At 38.5% G+C, this 24,720-nt stretch overlaps 1 protein-coding gene across 1 annotated transcript; it reads left to right on the top strand.

The window, feature by feature from the left end:
- kcnj10a (potassium inwardly rectifying channel subfamily J member 10a) lies at nt 1–23,119 on the top strand. The gene is made up of 6 exons (XM_079866240.1): nt 1–629; nt 10,645–11,004; nt 11,108–11,319; nt 12,905–13,036; nt 13,127–13,304; nt 21,299–23,119. Exons 2-6 carry the CDS (start codon nt 10,647–10,649, stop codon nt 21,691–21,693), a joined length of 1,275 nt encoding a protein of 424 aa, XP_079722366.1. The 5' UTR covers nt 1–629; nt 10,645–10,646; the 3' UTR covers nt 21,694–23,119.
- The last annotated feature ends 1,601 nt before the right edge of the window (nt 23,120–24,720 follow it).

Genomic DNA, 24,720 nt, shown 5'->3' with positions numbered 1-24,720 from the left:
GGAGGGCCACTGAATTAATGAATTAAATAGTGCTGAGGCGCTGAAAGTACGTATTTTCATCAACAATGAAAGGCAGGACTGAGACGAGAGGAGAAAGTTTTCAGATAGAGCTGCAAACAAAACTTATAGAGCAGTTCCACTTAAAACAAGACAAGAGATAGAAAGATAGCGAGGAGGATTGAGAGAGAGAGAGAGAGAGAGAGAGAGAGAGAGAGAGAGAGAGAGAGAGAGAGAGGAGGGCATTACATAATAAATCGGTAACATTCGACCGGGACGAGGACCGACTGACACTTAACTTATTACTGGGGTCGAACCGATTATATATCATTTTTTTTTTAGCTTGACCGATTGCATGACAGTTTAGGTAGTGCATTTTTTAAAATAGTGTTAATAGTTTCAAATTTGTTTATTGAATATTAACATGTAGAATTATGAGACCTCCGCAGCTTGTCACTCTCCTGGCGCGGATGATGATGTTGACAAAGTTGTCAGGCACGCGCTTATCTTCATTCTGAACGCCTTCTCAACTTTCGCCTCAAATTCTCCTCTGATGTGTCCTGATATCGGAAAACAGCAGTAAACTGTTGCAAATCACAAATAGAGCTCTGCGTTCAAGTCCTCAGTTAAAGGTAAGTGCTGAAGTGAACCTTGTGAGGCCTAGCGGTTGTGTGCTGAGATTGTGTTCATCTTTATGAAGCCATAAGCATGCCGTTTATTTGAAAAATGTGCAGTTTTGAATCCAACAACATTTCTCATCCTCAAATAAGTCAAGAGATTGAAGAAGATCCTTGCAAGGTAGATAACTCCATATGAGACCGTTGAAACAGGTGCACGTCAACAAGATACATTATGATTGTTCATGTTAAAAACATATATCATTGATAATAAGAATCAGGATGACAATGTACAGATAGTAGGCTATAATGTGTTGAATATTGAGTTGTTTAGCCTGCTGACTGGTTGTTCAAATGTCCTGTTACATATTTAATTTGTCATTTAATTAACTAAAATTAGGCATTTTCTCTTTATATTAGTCAATATTCGATTGCTTTAGTTTTATTTGAGTTTGTATTCAAATTTTAATGCAAAATATGTTTACCCTAAAAACAATGTGTTTCCCTAACTTAATGTTTATGAAAAATTTGACTGTGAAATTGAAATTTGCAAATGCCCCTTTTTTTTTTTTTTTTTTTTTTTTTTTTGCCTGGTATTGGTTTTGGTCTTGTCGAATGCATCGAACACTTTAGACATTTAAATATCATGGTTTTTGGTAGCACTTTATTTTACAGTCCTGTTTCCCATGATGTACGTATTACAGTAATTACAATAACTGTGTAATAACTAGGAACTAACCCTGAACTACCCGTAAACCTAACCTTAACCCATGTAGTTACCTTATAATACCAGTACTTACTTTCTTATGGAAGTACACTGTAAGTACACATACTGTAAAGGGTTACAGTTTATTTTAAGGTGTCAGTGTAATTATACATTTAATTACTGAGTAATATTAATTAACAACATGTACTTACTATAGGGTTAGGGTAGGATTAGGGTTTGGTTGAGGGTTAGTTGCATGTAATTATGCTAAATGTATTGTTATTACTATGGTAAGTACATGTAACATATGTAACAAGGACACTGTAAAATAAAGTGTTACCAAATAATGTGCAACCTGTTTTTTTTTTTTAAGTAGATTGATTTATAACTAGAACTTTCAGTGTTTAAAGCTTTTAAATTCAGTTACAGTTCGCTCAATTAAATAACGCTGCTTCTGTTTCATGAGCTGTAGAGAAATAACATTTACTGATGCAGAGATATAAACGAGGAGGCATATCTGTCACTATCAAATCATTTCATAGGCTTTGACTGAAACACAACATTGCGTGGGGCTTTTCTTTTTTTTTGTTCCTTGATCTGATACGCTCCCCATGGCTCTTTCTGGCAAACATCACAACCGGCAAAGTTTGTGGATTTCCTCTTTGGACTGTTTTTTTCCCCCCTCATTCATTTCAACCTGGTTATTTTTGAGATTTAAACCAAGCTATTAGTGAAATAAAGACTGCTTGCATAGAGATAATGTGCAAAAGATTAGTTCAGAGATAATGGATCAAGGAAATGGTCAAGGAAATGTCGATCTGCTAAGTGTCTCGATTTGTTGGCAGAGTGATTTCCAGAACACTTTGCACTGAATCAAAGACATCAAGCACATTTAACTGTGACTGTGAGAGCTGGATTGGATCTGGTGAATAGAGGAAAATAAAAGTTTGCACAGCCACAGAATACTGATGAGAGACTTTAATATCGGTCTGTTTTTCGGTCTGTCCATCTCTCAATGTCATTCTTTCCTTTCTCTCTCTCTCTCTCTCTCTCTCTCTCTCTCTCTCTCTCTCTCTCTCTCTCTCTCTCTCTCTCTCTCTCTCTCTCTCTCTCTCTCTCTCTCTCTCTCTCTCTCTCTCTCTCTCTTGTAAGCCCGACTAAAGGTCCAATAATTCGGGGAAGATTTCTGCACGTTACTGTCTTTCCTTTTACGCAACACAACAGGATTAAATGAAATACATTTTCTCACATGAATTTCCTCGTTATTTCATCTGACTCCGTAAATGAAAAAGGTTTTAATGATATCTGAGCATCATTAAAAGTGAGCGAATGTTTGATTATTCTTTTTAACTCTTTAAGTATGTTTTACCCGTTCCAGATTAGGAAACTGTCGCTCAGAGGTCCTCACGTCTTCTGTTTAACGCAGGTCTCACGTTCACAAGCTCATTAGTTTTGATCACCAAACAGAGGTAATTGCTACCTAAGATCGGTCACATTTACGCTTACACAATCAAAGATACTGTGGTATAGCCCCCATGGAATTGCATACACTTGAATTTAACTTAATGTTTACTTCAGTAGAGGTATGGCCACTACTACAGATATAAGTCAACCAACATTACTTCTCTTATAATAGCTTTGGATTGGCCATGCCTTGGTTTCCCACATTCACTTATCTAAAGTAACATTAAATTAAAACAGAGGTAAGACACACCCAGATTTAGATTGGTCAAGCAGCATTTGCTGCCCTAAACGAAAATTCACTTCTTGTCTTTGCAAACCAAGTACACTTAATTAGTGCCAAATATTAGTCGTCACTAATCTGGAGCAAAACTTGCGGGAACATACAAATCCGTTCATTCTATTTGGGAAAACAATTTCAGAGTCAGTCGGAATAAAATCTAATGTTTACAAATTTATTATGTCAGGTAAATGAATCATGCCAATTTCATAATCAGTTCAAAGATAATAAATACTAAACATCAAACGCTCTGTGAACCTGACATCAGAAAATACATCACGGGCTAATAAGCTCTATGCATGATCGCTTCCCTCTTTTGTTTCAGCCCGCCCAGTTACATCCGGTGCTGTGTCGGAAGCCGTTTTTGCATTCGGTGGAGATAATGGCAAATTACACTTGCTGTTTACAAGAACTTCCAGTGGTTAATGTGAATGGTGTTAACAATTTTGTGAGGCAGTTAGCTGTCACACCTAAGAGTAAGAAAGAGAAGGGCTTGGAATTATATATTTCGAGCTACATCGACAACTTTGAGGGCGAGCTACATCGATAACAATTAACTTTGAAATTAATTTTATGAAAGTTTTGCCGCTAGTACACTTCGCTATAGAACGCGCTATGTGGAAGTAAAGATACTGGCTGAGATTCTACCGGAAAAACGCCAGCAGCGTTCATGCGTATGAGTTCACAGTGGGAATTTGCATTAATCACCGTCCCAGACTTACTGGGGATAGAGGTTGATTTACATGGAAACATCTGCTAACAATGTGAATTTACATTGAGTTTACACCTTTGAGAGCAAGATGCCATTCGATTTGGGAGACCCACCTCCTCTGTGTGCGAGTTATCTCTAAACTCTTAAAAACCTTATTACCTTTTGGTTGACTTCTTTGGGAATGAGACCTTTGTACCAGTCGCACTGAGACATTTCAAATGATACCAAACATGTGTAATACTGTATGATAATTATTCACATTAAACCATATAGATTCTTGGGTGAATGTTGGTGATCTCAGCATGAGAGAGAAGGAATGGGGGAAGAGGGAAAGAGATGTAGATTAGGATGATTCTGAGGTGAGCCCTGCGTCTTGAATGGTGATGCTACCTGCACAAGAGTGAGTTCAAATGTTAATTTCCTTTGTTCTCTCAGAGAGTTGCCCTCTCTTCCAGTTTTGCTAGTCTTACACTCTCTCTCTCTCTCTCTCTCTCACACACACACACAAACACACACAGACACACACACACAGTGTTATATTTTTCAATGGTGGCTTTTGTCTCTTTCATCTCATCTCTGAACAAAAGGATTCTTGTGTATATAGGACAGGGAGTGAGAAAGAAAGAGATTGAGGGAGGAGAGGAAGAGTGACAAAAAAAGTCAAAGACAGTTTGTAAACTGCGCAGTGAAACTATCATGGCTTATTTAAGTGTGGTTTTTGACGCTCTCTGTGAATGCACACTTCATGTAAGCACACATCAGTGCGTATTTGAGTATATTATGAATCTGGACATGCCTCCTTATTCTTTAGGACTGTTTTGCACATTGTGGGACATAAATAAAGTCATAAAATAACAAATTGAAATATGTAAATGCTGACAGAATTCTCCGGTCCCTCTAAGTAGTATTGAAGGAGTTTGCATGTATTCTGGACACTTTATATTCATAGTAAAATATTCATGCGTAGGCTAAATGTACAAGCATTTATTTATGCCTTTAGATCAAAAGGTCTTTGAGAGCATGAGAAACACACATTCAGTGTCTGCTGTATGTACTGTACTTGTGTGCACGCGTGGGCGCGTACTCGCCGGGGTTCAAAGGTCAGCTGTGTGTACACTCTGCTCATAACACGTGTCTCGACGAGGAACCGCCTCGTCCCGTTAGTATTCAGAGCACAGAGAGCCAGACAGATACCTATTCATTCTCTCAGTGTGAGTCCAGAGAGAGAGAGAGAGGTCAGAGAGGGGAGAGCGTATCAGATCGCCCTGGTACTCATTCATTTCATTTATTTATTTTATTTGGTGCGGAAGGCAGAAGCTGAGTGAGACTAAACTACCACTTAGACGTTTAAACAAGAGAGGGAGATCGAGAAGAGAGGGAGATTGAACATAGTGCATGAATGGAAAGTCAGTCCTTGTGTAACCTCACTAAGATATCGCCGCTGATCGTATCAAATATTTTAGAGGTTGATCTTTCATATTTCAGGAGACTCAGTGGAGTTTTTAGTTATGCTTTTGTTTAAATATTAACTTTGTATTTGCACTTTGTCCTAAAATTCACAGATGAAGCACATGATTCAGTTGCATCTTTTGTAATTTTGTCTGGCCCAATCAGACATCAGTGGGCGGAGTCAGTGTAAATAGCCTCTGCCAATTTATACTCTGCCAGTATAAATAGACACTCCGTAAAATTAATTTATAGCTGCTCAGATCATTGATCCTGTAAGAATTTAATGAGCCAAATACATTTAAATAGTGCTTTTCACAACACGCATTGTTTCAAAGCAGCTTTACAGAAATACATGATGTTAATGTTTAAGATGCCATAGGGTTTCACACCTTACAGTCGCATTTAGCAGTTTACAGCTGGGCAATTTTTTTTTGCAATGATACAAGCAATCAAGCAGTTGAGATTTGCTATGTTGCTTTACATGAGGTTACTAAGTAACATGCGTGCAGGTAAAGTAAGACATACATTATGGGTTATATTATGTACAAAATAATATAGTGCTGGGTGATATTATATACAAAAATGAGATTTTAAGATACTCGTGTTTTTATATATATATATACTCATAAGGTTTCAATTGATTGCAGACTAGGAATCTTCTGAAACACTAGAGAAGACTGGCATCTCTTTTCTTAGGAGAAACACTTTTCTCCATTATTTTCATATCAGTGTGTTTGAATCAGCTGGTGTTTTGGTGTTTTTTTTAGTGGATGTATGAAGTCAGTTCTCCACCAGTTCACACAGTTCAAAATTAATATAAATAAATAATTTTCAAATAAAAACGTTTCAAAATGAAAGATGATGCATAATGCCCTTTTACACATACTACAGATTAAATATTTTATTTCTTTAAAAATTATATGATCAGTAAGTTATGACAATGTGTTTTTACATTGCTTTAACTCATCAAAAAAGGTAAGCAATTTACACAGTTATACAAGATTCAACTCATTTTTAAAGTCAGTTTAATGTCATTTAAGTTGAATTTACTTAAACATCCAACTTGATTCTACTTAAACTTTTAAGGCAGAAACTATTTTTTCTTGCAGTGTGCATGTCATGTAACTGACCATTAATTGACTTGAGAATTAGAGAACCGTGGACATGCAAATGTGTTGTTAAATTATTTAAATGTAAGTCTAAAATCTCATGTATTTAAAGAAGTCAAAGAGGTTTTGACAAAACTTTGGGAATTCTTGTTCCAAAGGGATAGTTCACCCAAAAATGTAAATTCTGTCATCATTTACTCACCCTTATGTCGTTCCAAACCTGTATGAGTTTTTGAACACATATTTTGAAGAATGTTTATAACCATACAGTTGTGGGGAACCATAGAATAATAATTTAAAAAAACAAAAAAACATGGAAGTCAATGGGGTCCAACAACTGTTTGATTATAAACATTCTTCAGAATTTCTTCCTTTGTGTTTTGAGAAAACTCACACAGGTTTAACTTGAGGGTGAGGAAATGATGACAGCATTTTCATTTTTGTCTGAACTTTCCAAATACTTTTGAGGCCACCGTAGATTTATTAGAGAAAAGCAAAAGTAGTTGTGTGATGGAGCTTGAAAAGTTTCTCCTATGCTATTGGTTCTTGACTAGTGTATGATTGTGTTGTGAAGTAAAATTTGGGATTAACAACATCCAGATAGACAATGTTTGGCTTGCATACACACAACGTTGGAGCTAAAGCCGTAGAAGAAGTGAGTGAACCGTTGGAAAAGCTGTCCAAGCAGCATCTACCTTGAAGTTTCCAAAGGTGAACAGTTGGGAAACGTCATCCTCAGTGTAACAGAGGAATGCAGTGAATAATATTGTGGTGTTCTTTCCATCTCTGATTCCTTCCTGCAGTTTTGTGTTTTTGGACGGTGAATAAGTCGGCCTTTTTTTCAAGCGAGTTCGGCATGTGAGTCGGTCTGCGTTGACGACCAGCCTTTAAATGAGAAAGGGCAGCTGCTTCCACTGTGTGAATGAGGGGCATTTAATGCGCTTGGGCAGCTGGAGGGTCTGAATGTAGAGTTAAGAAAGAGGAACGGACCACCACAGTCAGTTGGCCCCCCAAACCCGGCCCTGTACCCCTGCCTGGCACACATAATCCTCGGGAGAGAAGGATGCGCTCACGTGTCCGTGATAAAGATCGCTGAGAAAGCAGCTTTCCTCATTTCAGCTCTTAGAGAATACGTTATTTAGATACTCACTAATGTGTCCCTAATGTGTCTCTCTTTACTTGGACGATGCACGTCTTTCAGATGGAGCTCAGATAGAGATAGAGCCCTCTCTCTTCCCATGTGCCATTCTTCTATAATGCTACGAGACGACCTAGTTTTTACTGAAGGCGATAAGGTGACAGGTTTCTCACAGGGAAGATAACTGTTGGATCCGTTAATTCGTTAAAAAGAACAACTTTTTATGTCAGAGTAACTTGATACTAGTAGTTTTTGTAACCTACTGTGGCTTGTATGAGTCCCATCTGATAACGTCCAATGCTGCCCAGAGAAATTAGTGGAATTATTAGCAAAGAATAAATGGCAATTAAATGAAAAGTAATGAAAGATCACAATAGTATTGCTGCAATACACTTGTTATAACAGCAAAACCTGAACAGTGAACACTCAAACAAATAGATGTCTGGGTTACATTTTACCCCGCAAATACCTTTAAAACATAAAGCATGAACTATTTGAATTAATGACATTTTCTTGCATTAAAGAAAATTTATTGCAGTAAAGAAAATCATTGAAAATAATGAGGAGATGGCAATACTAGACTACATTCTAGACAATTAAGAAAAACATGCTTAATTGTCTTGAAAATTATGCCACAATACAAAACACTGTTATATTTTCTTTCTGCAAAACATTATTTTTGAATGTCTTTTGTATGAAAACCTGCCATGTTGACTGAGTAAAAAAGTACACTATGTTTGTAATGAATGACGGTATTGTGCTATGAAGTATCTGTGAACTGTTTAATATGGTGAATAGTTTGCTTCACCGAGAGATTGTAAAATGTAAAACTCATGCCGTTGAACTCTAACTGTGAAAGAGTCGCTTTTATGAGGCACATTATTAGCTGTTGATCATTGTCTGCTCATCGCAGTGTTAGTCACAGAAAAACATGTTATTTGCATAATTGAAAATAATTACAGTCTGTATTGTTTCCACATCACAACCAGTGTGCTTAAAGCTTTAGCCATCTTTATCTAGAGTTTTAGATGAACAACTTCACCATCAATCAATATTAGCTATATATTTTAAAGGAGTTAAAGTCCCCCTGTAGTCAATCATTTTATCCCCTAAAACTCATCTTTGATCAGCAAAATGACATATTTAAAAAAAAAAAAATCCTTGAAAAAAATGCCTTAAAATATCTTGAATGTAACTCGACACCCTTGGCTCATTTAGTATGCGCGGTTCTATGAATATGCAAATGAGCCCCGCCTCCACTCACTCACTCAGCTCAGAGATCCACTCGTTGACGATCACACGTTGATCTGATTGGTTACAAGGTAGTTTGTGATGTCAGAAACACCAGCGATTTCAAACCGTGTTTTTGAGACTGTCTTTGGTTCACTGCAGTTTTAAGCAGAAAATACTCAGCAATGCTGTCGACTTATGAATTTACACATGGTTTGTCTTAAAGCATATTAAAAATCAAGCGTAGCGTTAGTTCTGGCAGGTCACGTTAGTCTAGCTCACATCAGCTGACTCTCAGCTGATCCACATCTAACTATAAGTATACGACGCCTATCACCGTATAAATATATAAGCTCCTTCAGTATTATCAGCAGCCATCGCGTTTCTCAGGAGCTAATTACCCTCCTCCATCCCCAGCTCCTCCTCTCGCCCAGTCAGGTTTTGGCATTCTGATTCCCCTTGAATCAGAATAAATTCTCGAATTATGTTGTACGTTAAAATCTTGAATTAAATATATTTGCAAACATTCATGTTGGTTCTGTTCTGTTTACCCCAAGGGGGGTTATTGCTGCTCTCCCTGCTCTTATCCATGCTAGGCTGCATGGATGTGCAGGGAGTTCTCGCCCAGAACGTAACCATACCGCCAATCCAAACTGTATGCTAATTGTCAATCGTATTTGACGGTAGTGGTCATGACAGAAACACCACATAGACATATAAACAACATTAAAAGCTTGATTTTCACCACAGGGGGACTTTACTAGCAAACTGAGTATAAAAGATGAATTTTATACTCAGAGTTATAAATAAACAAACTTGTACACTTTAAAGCAGAGGTCTTCAATCCTGCTCCTGGAGGGCCACTGTCCTGCAGAGTTTAGTTCTGCTTCACCTGCCTTTGAATATTCAAGCGATTCTGAAGAGCTTGATGAGCTGATTCAGGTGTGTTTGATTAGGGTTGGAACTAAACTTTGCAGGACAGTGGCCCTCCAGGAGCAGGATTGAAGACCTCTGCTTTAAAGCATGTCTCTCTTCCCATTGTGGGAATATCAGTTTACGGTTTGTCACTGTAAATCATAAGTTGATTTGTTCTGGTTACTTCCAAATATTTTTGTATATATTTACACGAAATGTAAGATTAGCCTACATCTATTACTGTTTTTCTCCATATATGAACCAATTAGCAAGAATTTTACTGTCGCATTCTACAGTCTTTTACAGTTAAAATGACACATTTTTACTGTGTATATACATTTTTAAAGGAGTTAATAGTTGGTTTGCAGTCACGTGATTGTGATGAGGCGCGAAATTCAAATGGAGGGAAGGAAGTGAAGAGCGGAATGGACGAGATGGAGGAAAGTCTGTACTGTACTACTTTAGATGCTATTACAAGAGAAAGATAAAGACAAAAAATCTAAACATATGTTGGATGTGATCCTTGCGTTATGAAGAGGAGTGATTTTTCAACTGAATTGAAAGATTTGCCTGTCATCGAGGCTGTCATTCTATTTTGTCCTGTGGAATAATCCGTAACGTTAACCCTAACAACCATTCAACGCTGCGGCGATTTTCCGATTCCCGACCGCAGACGTAGGTTTGCAAGCCATTTTTTCTGGCGTTTTTCGGTCAATTTCTTGCATTTTTCCCCCTTATGAACAACAACTTTTGATACACGATAAACACTCCTCATGGTTTCTCGGTTTGATCAATTTGAGCAACCATAAACGACGCAAAACATAGGCATTTTGAGTTTGTTATAGTGCTTCCTAAATGTAGCAAATCACTTCCTGCCCTCCATCTGCATTTCGCGCCATGGCAACGCAGTAACGTGACGTCATATGCAAACAACCTATTTGCAGACTTCTATACTTCTATACTAGATTTTTCCTTTACCATGATCAGTGAACACGCACACTTTAAAGCATGTCTCCCCCCCCCCCCCCAGCTATGACATCAGCCACGCCCCCTTCCTCCCGTAGCCCCTCCCCTCAGAAGGTCTGCCACTCCCAGACTCAGACAGACGTCCTAAAGCCACTCCTGGGCGGAGGAGGCGGGGCTTCCCCGGGAAACGGACCCGCGGCGTTGAGGCGTCGTCGACGGGTGCTATCTAAAGATGGGCGGAGCAATGTTCGCATCGAACACGTCAGCGGCCGAGGGGCGCTTTACCTGCGTGACCTGTGGACTACCTTTCTGGACATGCAGTGGCGCTACAAGCTTTTCCTGTTTTCTGCCACCTTCGCTGGCACCTGGTTTGTCTTTGGAGTGCTGTGGTACTTAGTGGCACTAGTGCATGGAGATTTACTAGGTGAGGATGCTCCTCAACTGTGCCTTAAATCACATTTTATGTACATAAATATTACTATGATATTGTATCGTTGCTATTTCTGGGTCTTGTCCTTCCTCACCAGAGTTTGACCCTCCATCCAATCACACGCCGTGTGTGATGCAGGTCCAAACTCTGACGGGAGCGTTTCTTTTCTCCCTGGAATCGCAAACTACGATCGGTTACGGCTTTCGCTGCATCACTGAGGAATGTCCGCTTGCCATCATCCTGCTTATTGTCCAGCTTGTCATCACCATGGTGATGGAGATCTTCATCACTGGAACCTTCCTTGCTAAGGTACAACTAAAATTTGGGTAAACACAGGATTTTAGTTGTCATTTTAGTCACATTGTCATGCTTTTTAATGTAAGTGCGCTAGACGGACGTCTTTAACCATTGCACTCGCGTCTCGTGTCTTTTGCAGCATCTGGTGCATGACACAGCTTCCTAAAAACCAGGAATGTGAATTTTCTGCATTTATACGGATTTTTGTATTTTCTGACCTTACAAGTATGACAGATGTGAATTGCGTAAATCAGATAAAAATAAGGGGGTGTTGGGGGGTGGCTGGTTACTGTATGATGATTAAAATCTTGAAATGGACTTAATTAATACAGTTAAACTGCAAACCGTTACGTTTTCTTATACACAAGCTCGCGCCGCCATCTGCAGGACACTATTAGCATGTTGGTCTGGGTTCAAAGTGCCAAATGCGAGTAAAAATCTGAGTTGAAACTGTGTTACTCGCCAGTTGCCTGGTAACTTTTATGAATTAAGACAATGCATGGTTGTGATAATGTGATATGGCTTTAGTGCAATCATCAAATCGCAATGGTTGTGATGTAATTATATAAATATATTGTCTGACACGCTGCGTGTTTCAGAGTAAAGCACTGTGTTCATTTTTCATTGATTCACAGTAAATACTCTCCAAGCGCTGTGTATTTGAGTCACTTATAATTTGCATTTGGAACTCAACATACGCCAACTATCTTCCCAAATTTGTAATGAGAATCGTTTATTAATTTGTTGTTGTCAACAAAGAGAAGATCTCCCTGCGGTTTCCCGCCAAAATAAAAGCACAATGGTTTAATGTTTGAAAGCAAAGAAATTAAGACAAATAATGTTAGGATTGGAATTTTACCATTGTTCTGTAAAATAAAATAAAATAAAAATAATAATTATTATTGTTATTATTATTATTTATTAGTTTTTTTCTTTTTTGTTGTTAGCTGATCACATGCCTGAAAATGTGGTGCTCGAGTTAAAAGAAGTTCAACTTTTAAAAAACGCGTCTCTAGACCCTGCACTTTTTTTCGTTCTACTACCTGCGTATCGCTTTTTAATCAGCTAAAGACAAAAAAGAAGAAAAACCTAATTAATAATAATAATAACAGTAATAATAACTTTTAACATAATCATTTTTTATTTATTTTATTTTACAGAACAACAGTAAAATTACAATTACTATCCCTTTAGGAGCCCTGGCACTGGAAAAAAAAATCAAGTTGCTAGTTTTCTTATAATAAATATAATAATAAATAGAAAATAGAAAAAAAAAAAGAAAAAAAAATTAATACAAATAAAAAGAAGTTTTCTTATAATAATTAATAATAATTATTATTATTATAATCATTTGTATATAAAAATATGAAATAATAATTTCAATTGAAATATTTAAATATTAAATATTTAAGAAAATATATTAATTTGATAATATTATTACTGTACTTTACTCTAAAACAAACACTGCATATGTGTATTTAATTTAATTGCAGCCTTTGCAATCTGATAATTGCACTAAGCCATTTTGTGACTAAATCAATGACTAGATCTGGAACAATATCTGATTTAAAATGTACACTTATTCTGTGATATATAGGTAGCTCGGCCGAAAAAACGTGGCGAGACGGTGAAGTTCAGTCAGCATGCTGTGGTGGCCAATCACGAGGGCCGACCTTGTCTCATGATCCGTGTCGCTAACATGCGCAAGAGCCTCCTTCTGGGCTGCCAGGTAAACACATCTCTGTCAAATTCTGCTGAAAGAATGGTGAACCTCATATTCATCGTATACGTGCAGCTCATCATATCTCTGATTTTGCAGGTGACAGGTAAGCTCCTGCAGACGTCAGTGACTAAAGAGGGTGAGACGGTACGTCTGGACCAGAGGAATGTAGCCTTTCAAGTGGACACGTCCAGCGACAGTCCCTTCCTCATTCTGCCCCTCACTTTCTACCACATAATAGATGACAACAGCCCAATGCGGGCCTGGGCCGCCAAAGGTACGCAAGCCTTGAAGAACTAGAGTTATTAGAACAATAAAATGTTATGATGTTGGAATTCCAAAATGCAGTAAGAAAACCTAAGTCCAGAACCGTCCCATCCGAAAACATATTGCTTACTTTTTAATGGAAGTTGAGCTGGTATAGGTCTTGGTTCAAGCATCTGCCAACTGTGTAAGTGTAAGACAGAACAGAAGATGTACCATTTCAGCTGGTGCAACCTTAGGTGTCGACCAAAGGGTTGGTGTTGCCAATGTAACGGAGGCCAGCTAGTAAGAGATGTGCAGGTAAACCTCACTCCCCTGAACTCAAGAGGTGCCCTAGTGACAGACGCAAGAGACTGCGGTCTTTAGCGTCCTTGTTAGTGCACACGCCTCACATGCCAGAAACCTTGTCGCAGTGCGAGTAGAACCGGAGGGGTTTCACCAACATCTTTGAGATTCCTGATGCTCAAAAAGTAGAGCAGGGTTCGATTTTCAGGGTATGCATGAACTGATCAAATTTATTCTGTGAATGCAATATAAATTTCGTTCGATAAAAGCGTCTGTCAAATGCATGAATGTGTTTTAGCTTAGACTAATTTGAGCTTCTTTGTGATTGTGCGGGAGTGCAGAGGTGGCACTAGGTATGGTGGCAGATGAAAACTGTCAGTAGGATACACCTGAGAACAGGGACAGCGTGGTTCGGCTCCAGCAGAGTTTCTCTGAGGATAGAGAGCCGCACGAGAGAAACGTGAAACAGCAGTGTGGGGAGAGGTGTCAAAGACATCAGAGAAGCTCTGTTTCAGTGCTGAGGTCACGCTGCAGGCAGAAAGATCGAGGAGTTCTGGCACTTTGAGCACACGCTGGTGCCCTGTTTCCACTGACACTTCACACCTGAATCAAGTGCGCGTAGCTGGCTCAATTTATGTTTCCACTTTGCCTCTACTTGATTAATCATGAGGGTAAATGTGAACTAGATTTGTCCATTTAGTGTTTGCCTGTGCAAAACTTGCTGCCACGATTCTAGGGTGTTGCTATACCGTTGATAGGTGGTTTCTAGGGAATTGTTAGTGGTGTTCTGGGTTTTTGCTTGCTGGTAGGGCTGCACGATATTGAAGAAAAATGCGATATGCGATAACTCATTAAATAATGCAATATTCGATATGCAATATGATAATGCTTAAAGTGTGTAAAATAAACTTAAATTATCTTTAAAATATATTAAAAATTATATAACCAACATACGTGTTTCACATTCTTTTTTAGACAAGAAAACATCCCTACAACTTCTGAAAGTGAACATCAGTGTTTTACTGTAGCGTAAGAAGTGTTATTTTCACATTAGTGTAAACCACGGGGTTTAGGGGTTCAGGTTATTAGGTTTATTTAACAACAGAAACTGAATAAGCAAATGTAAAAATAAATCACTGCTTAGTTTTCACTGTGTGAATGTAATATACTAATTATGATTAAAGCTACAAAAGTTATTCAGCCAAGAGGGGCGAGTGATTTTCTCTTCATATTTTGTTCATGACCCCAGTTATTACAAGCCGTTGTGATATCGCGATATATACATTTGCGATAATTCGATAATTTCGATATATTGTGCAGCCCTACTTGCTGGCCCAAGTCAAAATGTAATGGTGTGTTCAAGTCATGTCGGATAGATCATATTTAGATGTTGAACACAAATGAAAGGAACCACCACAATGTCATAATTGTGAGTGGGAAACGCTTTCTTTGAGCCCTGAGTTTATGAGTTGGAGTGAGAAATGGTCAGTGAAAAACATAGTGGACTCAATGAATGTGATGGTAACTTTATTAATTTACATTAAAGCTAGGTTGCATGTACAAAATATGATAGTATTATACAATTACGAAAGAATGTAAAACAATTCAGTTTGCAGTACCTTTAAAAATGTCATTAAAATAAATCCTATTCATCACTTTGTAGAAAAGGCACATCGCCAACTTGTTCTGACCAAAGTGATTTGAACGCGCCTGACATCATAATTACGACTTCCCAACCGAGGAATACGAATTTGCAGGAGAACACAACATGAGTCTCACATCAGTGTAAGTTTGTAGAACTTTATTTTAGGCTGTTTAATTGCCAGCCAGGTGAAAATCACAAGTCAAGATTGCTTAGACAAGTGATGGCACGCCACAAATCACTAGAGCCACTTAATTATAATATTCCTTTATGATTGTTGTTTGTCAGATCTCAGTTGTCTTTAATGTCAGACTGTATGACAGTCAAGATTAATTAAAAACGGACGAACGCAAAAAAATTCGTCTTAGTTTTACATCATCAATCCGTGACTCTTTCGGTGCCGGTTAGCTGCATTTACATGAATAGTTGCGTTGAATTTGGTGATGACTTTTCTTGAAAAGGAAAAATAACGAAGCTGATATGTGGAGCGAGTGGTGGTTTGTTGTTGTTGCACTAATTTCATCATCAGTTTCTGTCGTTTCTTGACGTTTTCGTAGGAGAAGCCTGACTGACAGAATTTCATCTGAGCTCAAATTTGATTGCAATGGTCATTAATCGGCTGTCGGTGAACATTAAGCGATTAAAGACTTCAGATTTCGGCCTAGGCCCTAGGATCAAAATCGTGTGCACTTGACTTAACTCTAACTAAAGCCGGGTTCACACTGTACGATTTATTATATTATAGTCCTTTACGACTGATGTTTGTCAGATCCTCGCTGTAAGCCATGTCGCATTGTAAGATCTCAGTTGTCATTGATGTCAGACTGTACGGCGGTCAAGACGCGTTAAAAACGGACACACACAAGAAAACTTGTCCGGAGTTTTACATCATCAATCAATGGCACGTTCGTTCACCGTGAGCTGCGCGTTACACGCAGGATTAAATTGGTGGCTACAAAGAAAACTCTAATGTTAATTTGGGTCATGCCTTGTCTTGAAAAACAAAGACAATTTGACGGTCGTCGTACGAGAAGTCACACTGCAGGACTATGAGTCAAATCTTCTGACACTACCAGAGATAAAATTCGATCTCAACAGTCATTAATTCGGCTGTCAGTGAACATGTCAAAACAAGGATCAAAGACTTCAGATTTAAGCCTAGGATCAGATTAATCTTTTAGGATTTCTAAAACTTGTTTCAGACGGCCAAATCGTTGTCAAAATCGCACAGTGTGTGCCCGGCTTAAGTTTAAGCAATAGTTATTGCACTTTGGCAATCAGAAACAACCAGCATCAGAAGTGATCAGCCAAGAAACAGTTTGTTTTTTTGATGCAACTGTAATTATGTATTGAGGCACCTTCACATCCAGTGATAATGAGACTAAATGTCTCAGGTGTTTTGGTGACCAACAGATCTCCCTGCATTATAAAACAAGATGTTTGAAGTTATTTTAGCCATTAACTAAGTGAACGCTAAATTAGTCTTTGCAGGTTTGAGGGTAAAAATCAGGACCATGCAGGAAAGTAACAGCTTATAGCAGCCTGGCCCAGCTGCCTATTCATCTGTTTTTGATGGTTTTTAATGGATTTTTTGGGCTTTGTCAGCTGGTCAAACAGGAAGACTGGGTTTTTGGAGTTTGGGAATTATAGAAATCCTTTGTGGGAAACATTTTAATTGAATTATTGGAGGTTAAAAGACAGAAGCAGATTTCACGTTCTCTCTGCAGCAAACACAAAGATTTAGTGTGAGTTGTAGAAAATGTAATAATGGCTTCGGTGAGCGGGGCATGTTTACAGGAACTAGGGGTTTCTATTATTGGCAGATGAGCTGCATTTCTCATGTCTCTTCTTCCTCCCTCCATCTCATTTTCCCTCTTTTACCCCCCTCCCCATTCACTTTCTCTGCAGACGTAGCTTTATCAGTCCCCCATCCCTCTTTCTTTTATACATTCTCTCTCTTTGGCTGGAATGCATGTGTGAGAGCGTGCCAGAGCGTCTCATTAGAAGCACAAAGCAGCCCAGTTCCTGGTGCTGACACGCAGGTCGTGGATCCAGTTACGGTCCCAGTCTTTACCCCATCGAGGGCCCAAGCTATCAGACCCTCCGGTCCCCGCGTTTGCACTGAATACGACTCTCATCTCGCACATCTATGGGTTTTCCTGTACGTGCATCTCCTAGTGTATTTGTTTATAGTGTCTTCCTCAATGCTTGTTTCTCATCGGGTCTGTAGTCTAGCCAGATCGCCCTAGTGTAATTGACTGTAGTCGGATTATACGGTATAGGGTTATACTTAATAGACCCCACTTACGCCTAATGCTACCTAATCCAAATGAAACTCTCGATGACTTCCCGTGTCATCTTGTCAAACTAGAAATGACTCTGTTTTTGTATGTCGACCATAACATTAATATGAAGCAGAAATAGCCACTCACAATGCTCCCATGGAAGTGCATTTGCACATGAATGGAGCTCAAAGAGGAACTGGCACTGGTTTTAAAAACGTGTGCGAAAGCGTGTCGCTGCGTTACAGTCTAAATCTGTAAATGCATGAGTGGCTGTGTGTAAACGTACGTGTGTGGATGTGTGCCCACAGTGTGTGTGAATCTATAGTAAAAAAAAGAAAACCTAAATGCAGTGTGCCCGTCTGTTGAATGTGGCATTGTGTTTGTGTAAGAGGCTGAGGAGGAGAGACACGGGCCTCTGCGTGCTGGAGCCCAAAGCCATATGAACCACTGAACATGAACATGTTTGAGTCCCTGCTGAGGTGTATGCAAAGATTGTGTGTTTACTTGTAGTAATTAGAGATGCACAAATAGAAATAATAGCTGGAAAATGGCCTCACCCAAAAATGTAAATCCTGGCATCATTTACTCACCCTTATGTCATTCCAAACCCATACGATTTTGGTTAATCTTCGAAACACAAGTTTATGTATATTTTTTAATAAAACCTTAAAGGTTTCTGTCTCTTCATTGACAGTTCAGGTAAACCAAATTTAGAAGATCCAAAAAAGTCATAAAGGTGTTGAATCGAGCTTAATGAATCTGTTTAAGTTTCGCTTTCAATGGTGAAACAGAAACCTCTCAGGTTTCGTTAACAAATATCTGAATGTGTTTCGAAGATTAACTAAAGTCTCATAGGTTTAGAACGTCATGATGGTGAGTAAATGAATATTTTATTTTTGGATGAACTATTGCTTTAATGCAATAGTCAAATTACTTTGGATGTAATTTACAAAATACAAGGCTGGTTTTAGATTAAGCCAGGATTAGGCCTTAGTTAAATTATGACATAACAATTTTTTTTTTTTAAATGTGCCTTAGAAAAAAAACATTAATGGTGTGAATCTTGAGAAAAAACAAACAATGGCACTGATATATTTTAAGATATTTCAGTGCAAGCTGGTTTCAGTTAAAGAAGCTCACACATGCCTTTTAGTCTGAGATTGGGATTAAGCCTCGTTTATGAAACTGGACAATAGAGTTTCAGAGTCTCAGATAGCCTTGGTTTATTTACCGAGAATCGAAACACAGTGTATCATGAGCTGCCGGTGTGCAAATGAACATAGAGCCGCTTCTCTCTCATTCATTTATTTGCAGACAAACCACCAGAATAAAAGATCAGTGTAAAACATAAATATTAGTATTGCTATTTTACCATTGTACTATATTGTACTATGCAATAAAATTACTTATTAGTGTTATTAAATACTGTTTTATACAATTTCTTATTTTGCTTAATTTTTTTTTTTAAATCAAAATAATATTAGTTATATTGAATGTGTCAAAAACATTGGGAATGTGGGAAAACTCAAGTGGAAAGTTTTTTTTCTCAGTCTTTTCACTTTATGGTTACTGAAAGAGGTTTGAGTTATATCGCAATACCATTTTTTCCAATCTCGTGCAGCCCTAGCTCAAATGAGAGCAGTGTGTGTTGAGCTGTCCTACTGAAATTGATAAAGAAATATTCCAACAAAATGTCTTTCACTCCCCCTCATGTCGTCGCAAACCTGTGTCAGGTTTGCAAAAGGAGATGTTTTGAAAAATGTTCCTCCTACTATTGTCCATGCAGTGAAAATATTGATATACTGAAATATATCTTAATAAATAAATTGCTTTTCATGTCAAATTAGTGCATTTTAGTGCATTACTCATTTACTATGTTTACTTATTTATGATACTATAATAGAAGAAAAGTAACTAATAGGATTTTCTTCCTTAATTCAGTATCATATCTGATGGGGACATGAAAGGCACTGCAAGGAATGACCCATATATAAGCGTGTCTTTTCCTCAAACGCATTAAAGACACAGTCGGAGGCCACATCAGATCTGCTAGAAAACACACTGACGGCCCCTGAGGGTCTTTCCACTGAGCTCTGCCATGATCAGAGTGTGAACCACACGTCAATGAATTAGCATTAATTAGCCAGTATGCTATGAATTTATGAGTCTTTATGTTATATAATTCTTCTGTCTATGTATACTGGCCCTAAACCGTTTTGGACGCTTACCGTGTGCTTACCGTCTGAATGTCATTGCATTAGAAAATATCACACCATTTGCCATCTGTTGTTTTAGCATTAACACTAACTTATATCTTACAAACTTATATCTCTGAAATGTTTTTTGTGATTCTTTCTGTAAAATAATGATACTTGCTCAATATTTATAATGCAATATCTGATGCAATGACATGTATAAGTGTGACCTAAGTGTTCAAATACATCTATGCATTGGATATATTTGTGTGTGAATGTGTATGCATTCCAGAAACACACTTTGCCAAATGTTTGTGATCTTGTGTTTATGGATTATGAAACCCCATGTTTTTTGCTCCCAGAATGCAGAACTGGCTCTGGGTTAAAGGAGAGACTGTTTTCACAGATGACAGTCTCTTGCTCTGAATGTGGGATGTTGATGCAGGTGTGTGTGTGTGTGTGTGTGTGTGTGTGTGTGTGTGTGTGAGAGAGAGAGAGTGTGTGTCAGTGGGTGAATGGCATGTTTACGATTTAAGGCATTTGTATTTCTGTTGGTGTGAGCCATAAGTTTCCTTGCACACCATTTTTTTAAACACATTTTTCTGAATTGTGTTAAACTATCTACTTGTCTTGCTGCTGTCTGTTTTGATGCAAAGTGTGTGCATGGTGTCGGTTTTTATTCTAAAGGGCTTTTTGCACATCTTTTGAAATTTTTGTGAAAGGCTTTCTTAATTTTAAAGGAATCATTCACCCAGAAATAAATTAATTTTGTCATCATTTACTCACCCCCATGTTGTTCTAAACCCATTGACATTTGTCTTTTAAGAATATACATTTAATGAATATGTATGTAATGAAACCGGGATGTTAAGCTCCGAAAAAGTCTCTAAAACTAGTCAAGTCACCTTCATTTATATAGCGCTTTTAACAATATAGATTGTTTCAAAGCAGCTTTACAGTGATAATAGGAGATTACAGTAACAGAGATTGTTTGTCTTTACAGCAGCTCTAGAATAAAGTTATTGTCCAGATAAAGTTAGTTTTTGATTGATTCACTTCCATTGCAAAAATCATTATTTGAAGACTTCAGATGCAAAAGCCGTCTAAGTCCGTCTAAATTTTTTGTTTAATATTAACATTTATATCAGGCTCCTATGTATAGGTTTCTACCCAAGTACCGGCATTTCTGAATGGGCTGAGGCTGCGATTCAGTGAGTTTGAAGTGAAAGTATTTGATGAGCGTATACTATGTGCGGAGAGCATTCACTCAATATTATTATCTCAGATTTTTGACAAAGGTGGCTTTTGCATTGGAGGTCTTCATTTATTAACTTAGGGGCCGCTTACACGACACTGTTTTAACTGAAAACAGAAAACTTTTAATGCGGCCGTTCATTTGAGAACGCAAACTTTGAATATAGGTTCCAAGCTGCAAGTTTTGAAAAATGTTATCTACCCTGGACCTTAAAACTATTCAATATGACAGAGTAAGTTTCTGATTTGAGAGCATGTTTTCATTCGCCACCCATACAGGTTTATAACAGCGTGGGATGAAGTGAACTGTATTAAGTCTGATTCTCTACGTCTCTTTCCTTCTAAGGTGGTGGGTGGACAGATCCGGAAATGGCTGACTTTGAGTTGCTCGTGATCATGAGCGCTACCGTAGAGCCGACCTCGGCCACGTGCCAGGTGCGCACCTCTTACCTGCCCGACGAGATCCTGTGGGGCTACGAGTTCCCCCCCGTCGTCTCCCTCTCTCCATCCGGAAAGTATGTAGCAGATTTTGCCTTTTTTGACAAGGTTGCCAAGACCAAGACCCCGCCTGTTTTTAAACAAACCCCGCCTCCCAGCACACAGTCTCCACATCATCAAGGCAGCGGCAGCGGAGACCATGACACGGAGAAGATGCGATTGGAGGAGAGCTACCGGGAGGAAAGGGGGCGGGAGAGGGGGCGTGTCCGAGACCAGCACAGCGTCCGCATTAGTAACGTCTAGAGAGAGAAAAACAGCTTGGATGAATGACTGAGAAAGGGATCTGATGGAGATAAACTGCTTGAGTACTCGTTTGATTCAGCGTTAGCCAACTTTTTTTTTTTTTTTTTTCGATGCCACTGAGCTTACCTGTTTTACTAGGTAGCGTGCCAGCAGAGTTGGCTAGCGCTGAAGTACACTGGCATGCAAGCATGAAATAGAGAAGAGAAAGAGAGCGGCTATGTTCGGAAGAGCACACTAGCATACTACTCTTGCTGTTTCTGCAGAAAACTGTGCACAGCATGACCGTTTTCTCTATGAACAGAACACAAATGACACAAATTTGACTCCTTTTCACGTAAATTATGATTACAGGGGCAGATTATCCATTTATAAAAAATTTTGCGCGGTTCCTTGCACGTTACTATGTAACGACCTAAAAACATATTCACCATAGTACTTGATTTGTACATCACTTAATCAGCTTCATATGTGTGGCTTTTCTGATGATTCATGACCTCATGTTTGCTTTTTCTCGCACTATTGGTGAGGTTTAGGGTTGGTGGTTGTAGGCCTACGTTTTTTTTCAAATGCAATAGTGCATTAATCTTTTACCGCAATCACCGGATGTTTCATTTGGTCATGCGCCACATCATGCGCCCCAGACACGTTTTTCTATCCTGGTGGGTGCGTCTCAATCAGCTCCCTAGTTCAGTAGTCAGGGCACTGATCAGGGAGTCCCCTATACCCTTAATTAGGGCACTGTTTGAGGGAGCGGCCATTTGTAGTGGTGTCTGAAACCATAGTAGACATTATCGAGTGCACTCATGCAATCCCATAAATCACCGAAATAACAAGTTCCCAACTGATGTACGCTCAACGGCTAGAGAATAGCCGTTTGCGTTTTTCACGTACAGACGACAACGTTGTCAAAATGTTCCCCGTTCAAACGGATCTGAGAAAACGATTAATAAAGTCGCTGTATTCTGCTGCCAGGCCAGTAGATGGCGATGCCACTTTGTAAAGAAACACTACACTTCTATAGATGTCACATGTGCATGATGTCACCGTTTTCACAAATTCACATTTTTGTAGTTTACACAGAGACGATAATGGCATCGTTTTCAAAAACATGCAGTTTGAATCACGTTTTCAATAGTTTGCGTTTTCAGGCCCCCAAAACGCTATTGTCGTGTAAATGGACCACTTGCACTGAGCTTCGTGACGCACTTCCGTTTGGAAATAGTACGTCTCACTTATTTCCGGTTATGTTTACTTTCAATGTACTGTGGTCAATCAGTTGAACAAACGCCACCTAAAATGAGATTTAAAAATCAGAATCCGCAATAAGATTTAAAACTTTGGCAATTTTTATTGACAGGAGAAGGGATATTCTGATGTTTACTGTGTGCAGAATTTTCCAAACTCATCGGAAACATGAAGTTTTAATCCAACCCAAGCCGATCTGAGAAAGTGTGTTAAAAATACGCCATTATTTCACCACAGGGTGCCACTGTTCGTCTAAACTAGTGACCGCGACGCTGAAGTGTGTGATAACAGAGGAATAACATCAGTACGAACCACCAACATTTATTTATTTGGATTTAATTCTAAGAAATTCTAAGAAAATGTCATTCTGTGTCATTTTTCAATGTCAATATTTTCACTAGTTTATGCTCAAAATGCTGTAATATTCAAAGTAGTTGACTGTCATTCTCCTCTACGCTGTGTGTTATTGAGTTAAATAGCCTAGCCTATTAAACACCGATACAGGCACCTCGTGAGTATTCATTCATTCAACTATTTTAAGAGACTGGAATAAACACCAGCGCACACAAGCAATCCTTTTAATAGTCAATTTCATTTAAAAATGTAAACCCAACAGGTATGAAATGTCAGAAAGAGAAAAACACTGTTAATGAGAAGATGAGCATATAGGACTGCTGCAGCTTAGTGGATAAATACATTTAGCCTATTTATTATTCAGAATGCAGTTGGAAAGAAAATATATTTATAGGAACATTTCAGCAGGCTCAAGATAATTAACACAGAGATCATTATTCATTGTTTTGATCAATTGGCAGCCTTAAAACAGTGATAATCTGTATTCTGATGCATGGAGGTGCGCTGAACGCTCTAACCGGAAACTCCCGATACGCACTAACTAGAGCACGGAAGTAGTTGTGCAAGTAGTCCATTAATGGCCAAAACGCATAAAAAGTTTTCCGTTTTTAGTTCAAAACTGTTGTGTAAACGCCCCCTAAGATGCACCCAGAACTGAACCAGAGCTCAATATGTATCCCACAATGCAGTACACTTGCTATAATAGGTGTGTTTGACCTCGAGTTGAACATGCCTTATGATTTCAGAACTGTCGCGCCAGCATGATTTTTATCATTTTCCCAAAAGCTGCATGTAGTGTGAAGCTAGACTCTGACTATGCACCTGTTGAGGAACCTGACTTTTCAGACTTTTTTTTTTTTAGGACTGCCAGAAGTTACAGGCCTATAAAAATGCAATGAAAAAGGCAAAACAAAGCATGTTAATTGTTTTCAGCTAATAACTCGCTGAATTAAACGCATAATGTGGATGAGCTCGTTTGACAACACTACTATTTGAAATGCTTATCACTGCATAATGCACATCAATTTACATGCAACTTTTAAAATAGTGCATACAGTAGGCACAGTCTCCTAGTGATCCTTTCCGAACATAGTCGCAGACATAAAATACTGTAAACTACTAAACTGTTAGACCATGTGGGATCAAATGATGATTCAACATAGATCTGCTGCTTTATACATGACAAAACGTACAGTGTGATGGAGCCGCTCACTGCGATGGACTAGTTCACCACCTTGTGGCCAAGAGTAGCGATGCCACAGATCTGAGACACTTTGAGAAGAACAACTATTCTGTAAACTCTGATGGACATTACCTGATTTTATAAACACGTGGATATTGATCTATTTTTGCAGATGGATTACGATGGACTGGAGGGTTGCATGACATAGACTGAAAAAAATCATAATATTTAAACCACTGTACTGT

The sequence above is a fragment of the Squalius cephalus genome, assembly GCF_949319135.1.
Source record: "Squalius cephalus genome assembly, chromosome: 3".
Classification (NCBI taxonomy): Eukaryota; Metazoa; Chordata; class Actinopteri; order Cypriniformes; family Leuciscidae; genus Squalius; species Squalius cephalus.
The sequence above is the reverse complement of the archived record's forward strand: the minus strand, read 5'-3'. Positions and strand labels throughout refer to the sequence as shown.

Bases quoted from the DNA above. Each gene is read 5' to 3' on its own strand.
- kcnj10a (XM_079866240.1), top strand. From the start codon at position 10,647: ATGACATCAGCCACGCCCCCTTCCTCCCGTAGCCCCTCCCCTCAGAAG. The intron at 11,320-12,904 runs GTACAACTAAAA...TGTGATATATAG, and splicing joins CTGGAACCTTCCTTGCTAAG to GTAGCTCGGCCGAAAAAACG. The intron at 13,305-21,298 runs GTACGCAAGCCT...TTTCCTTCTAAG, and splicing joins GCGGGCCTGGGCCGCCAAAG to GTGGTGGGTGGACAGATCCG.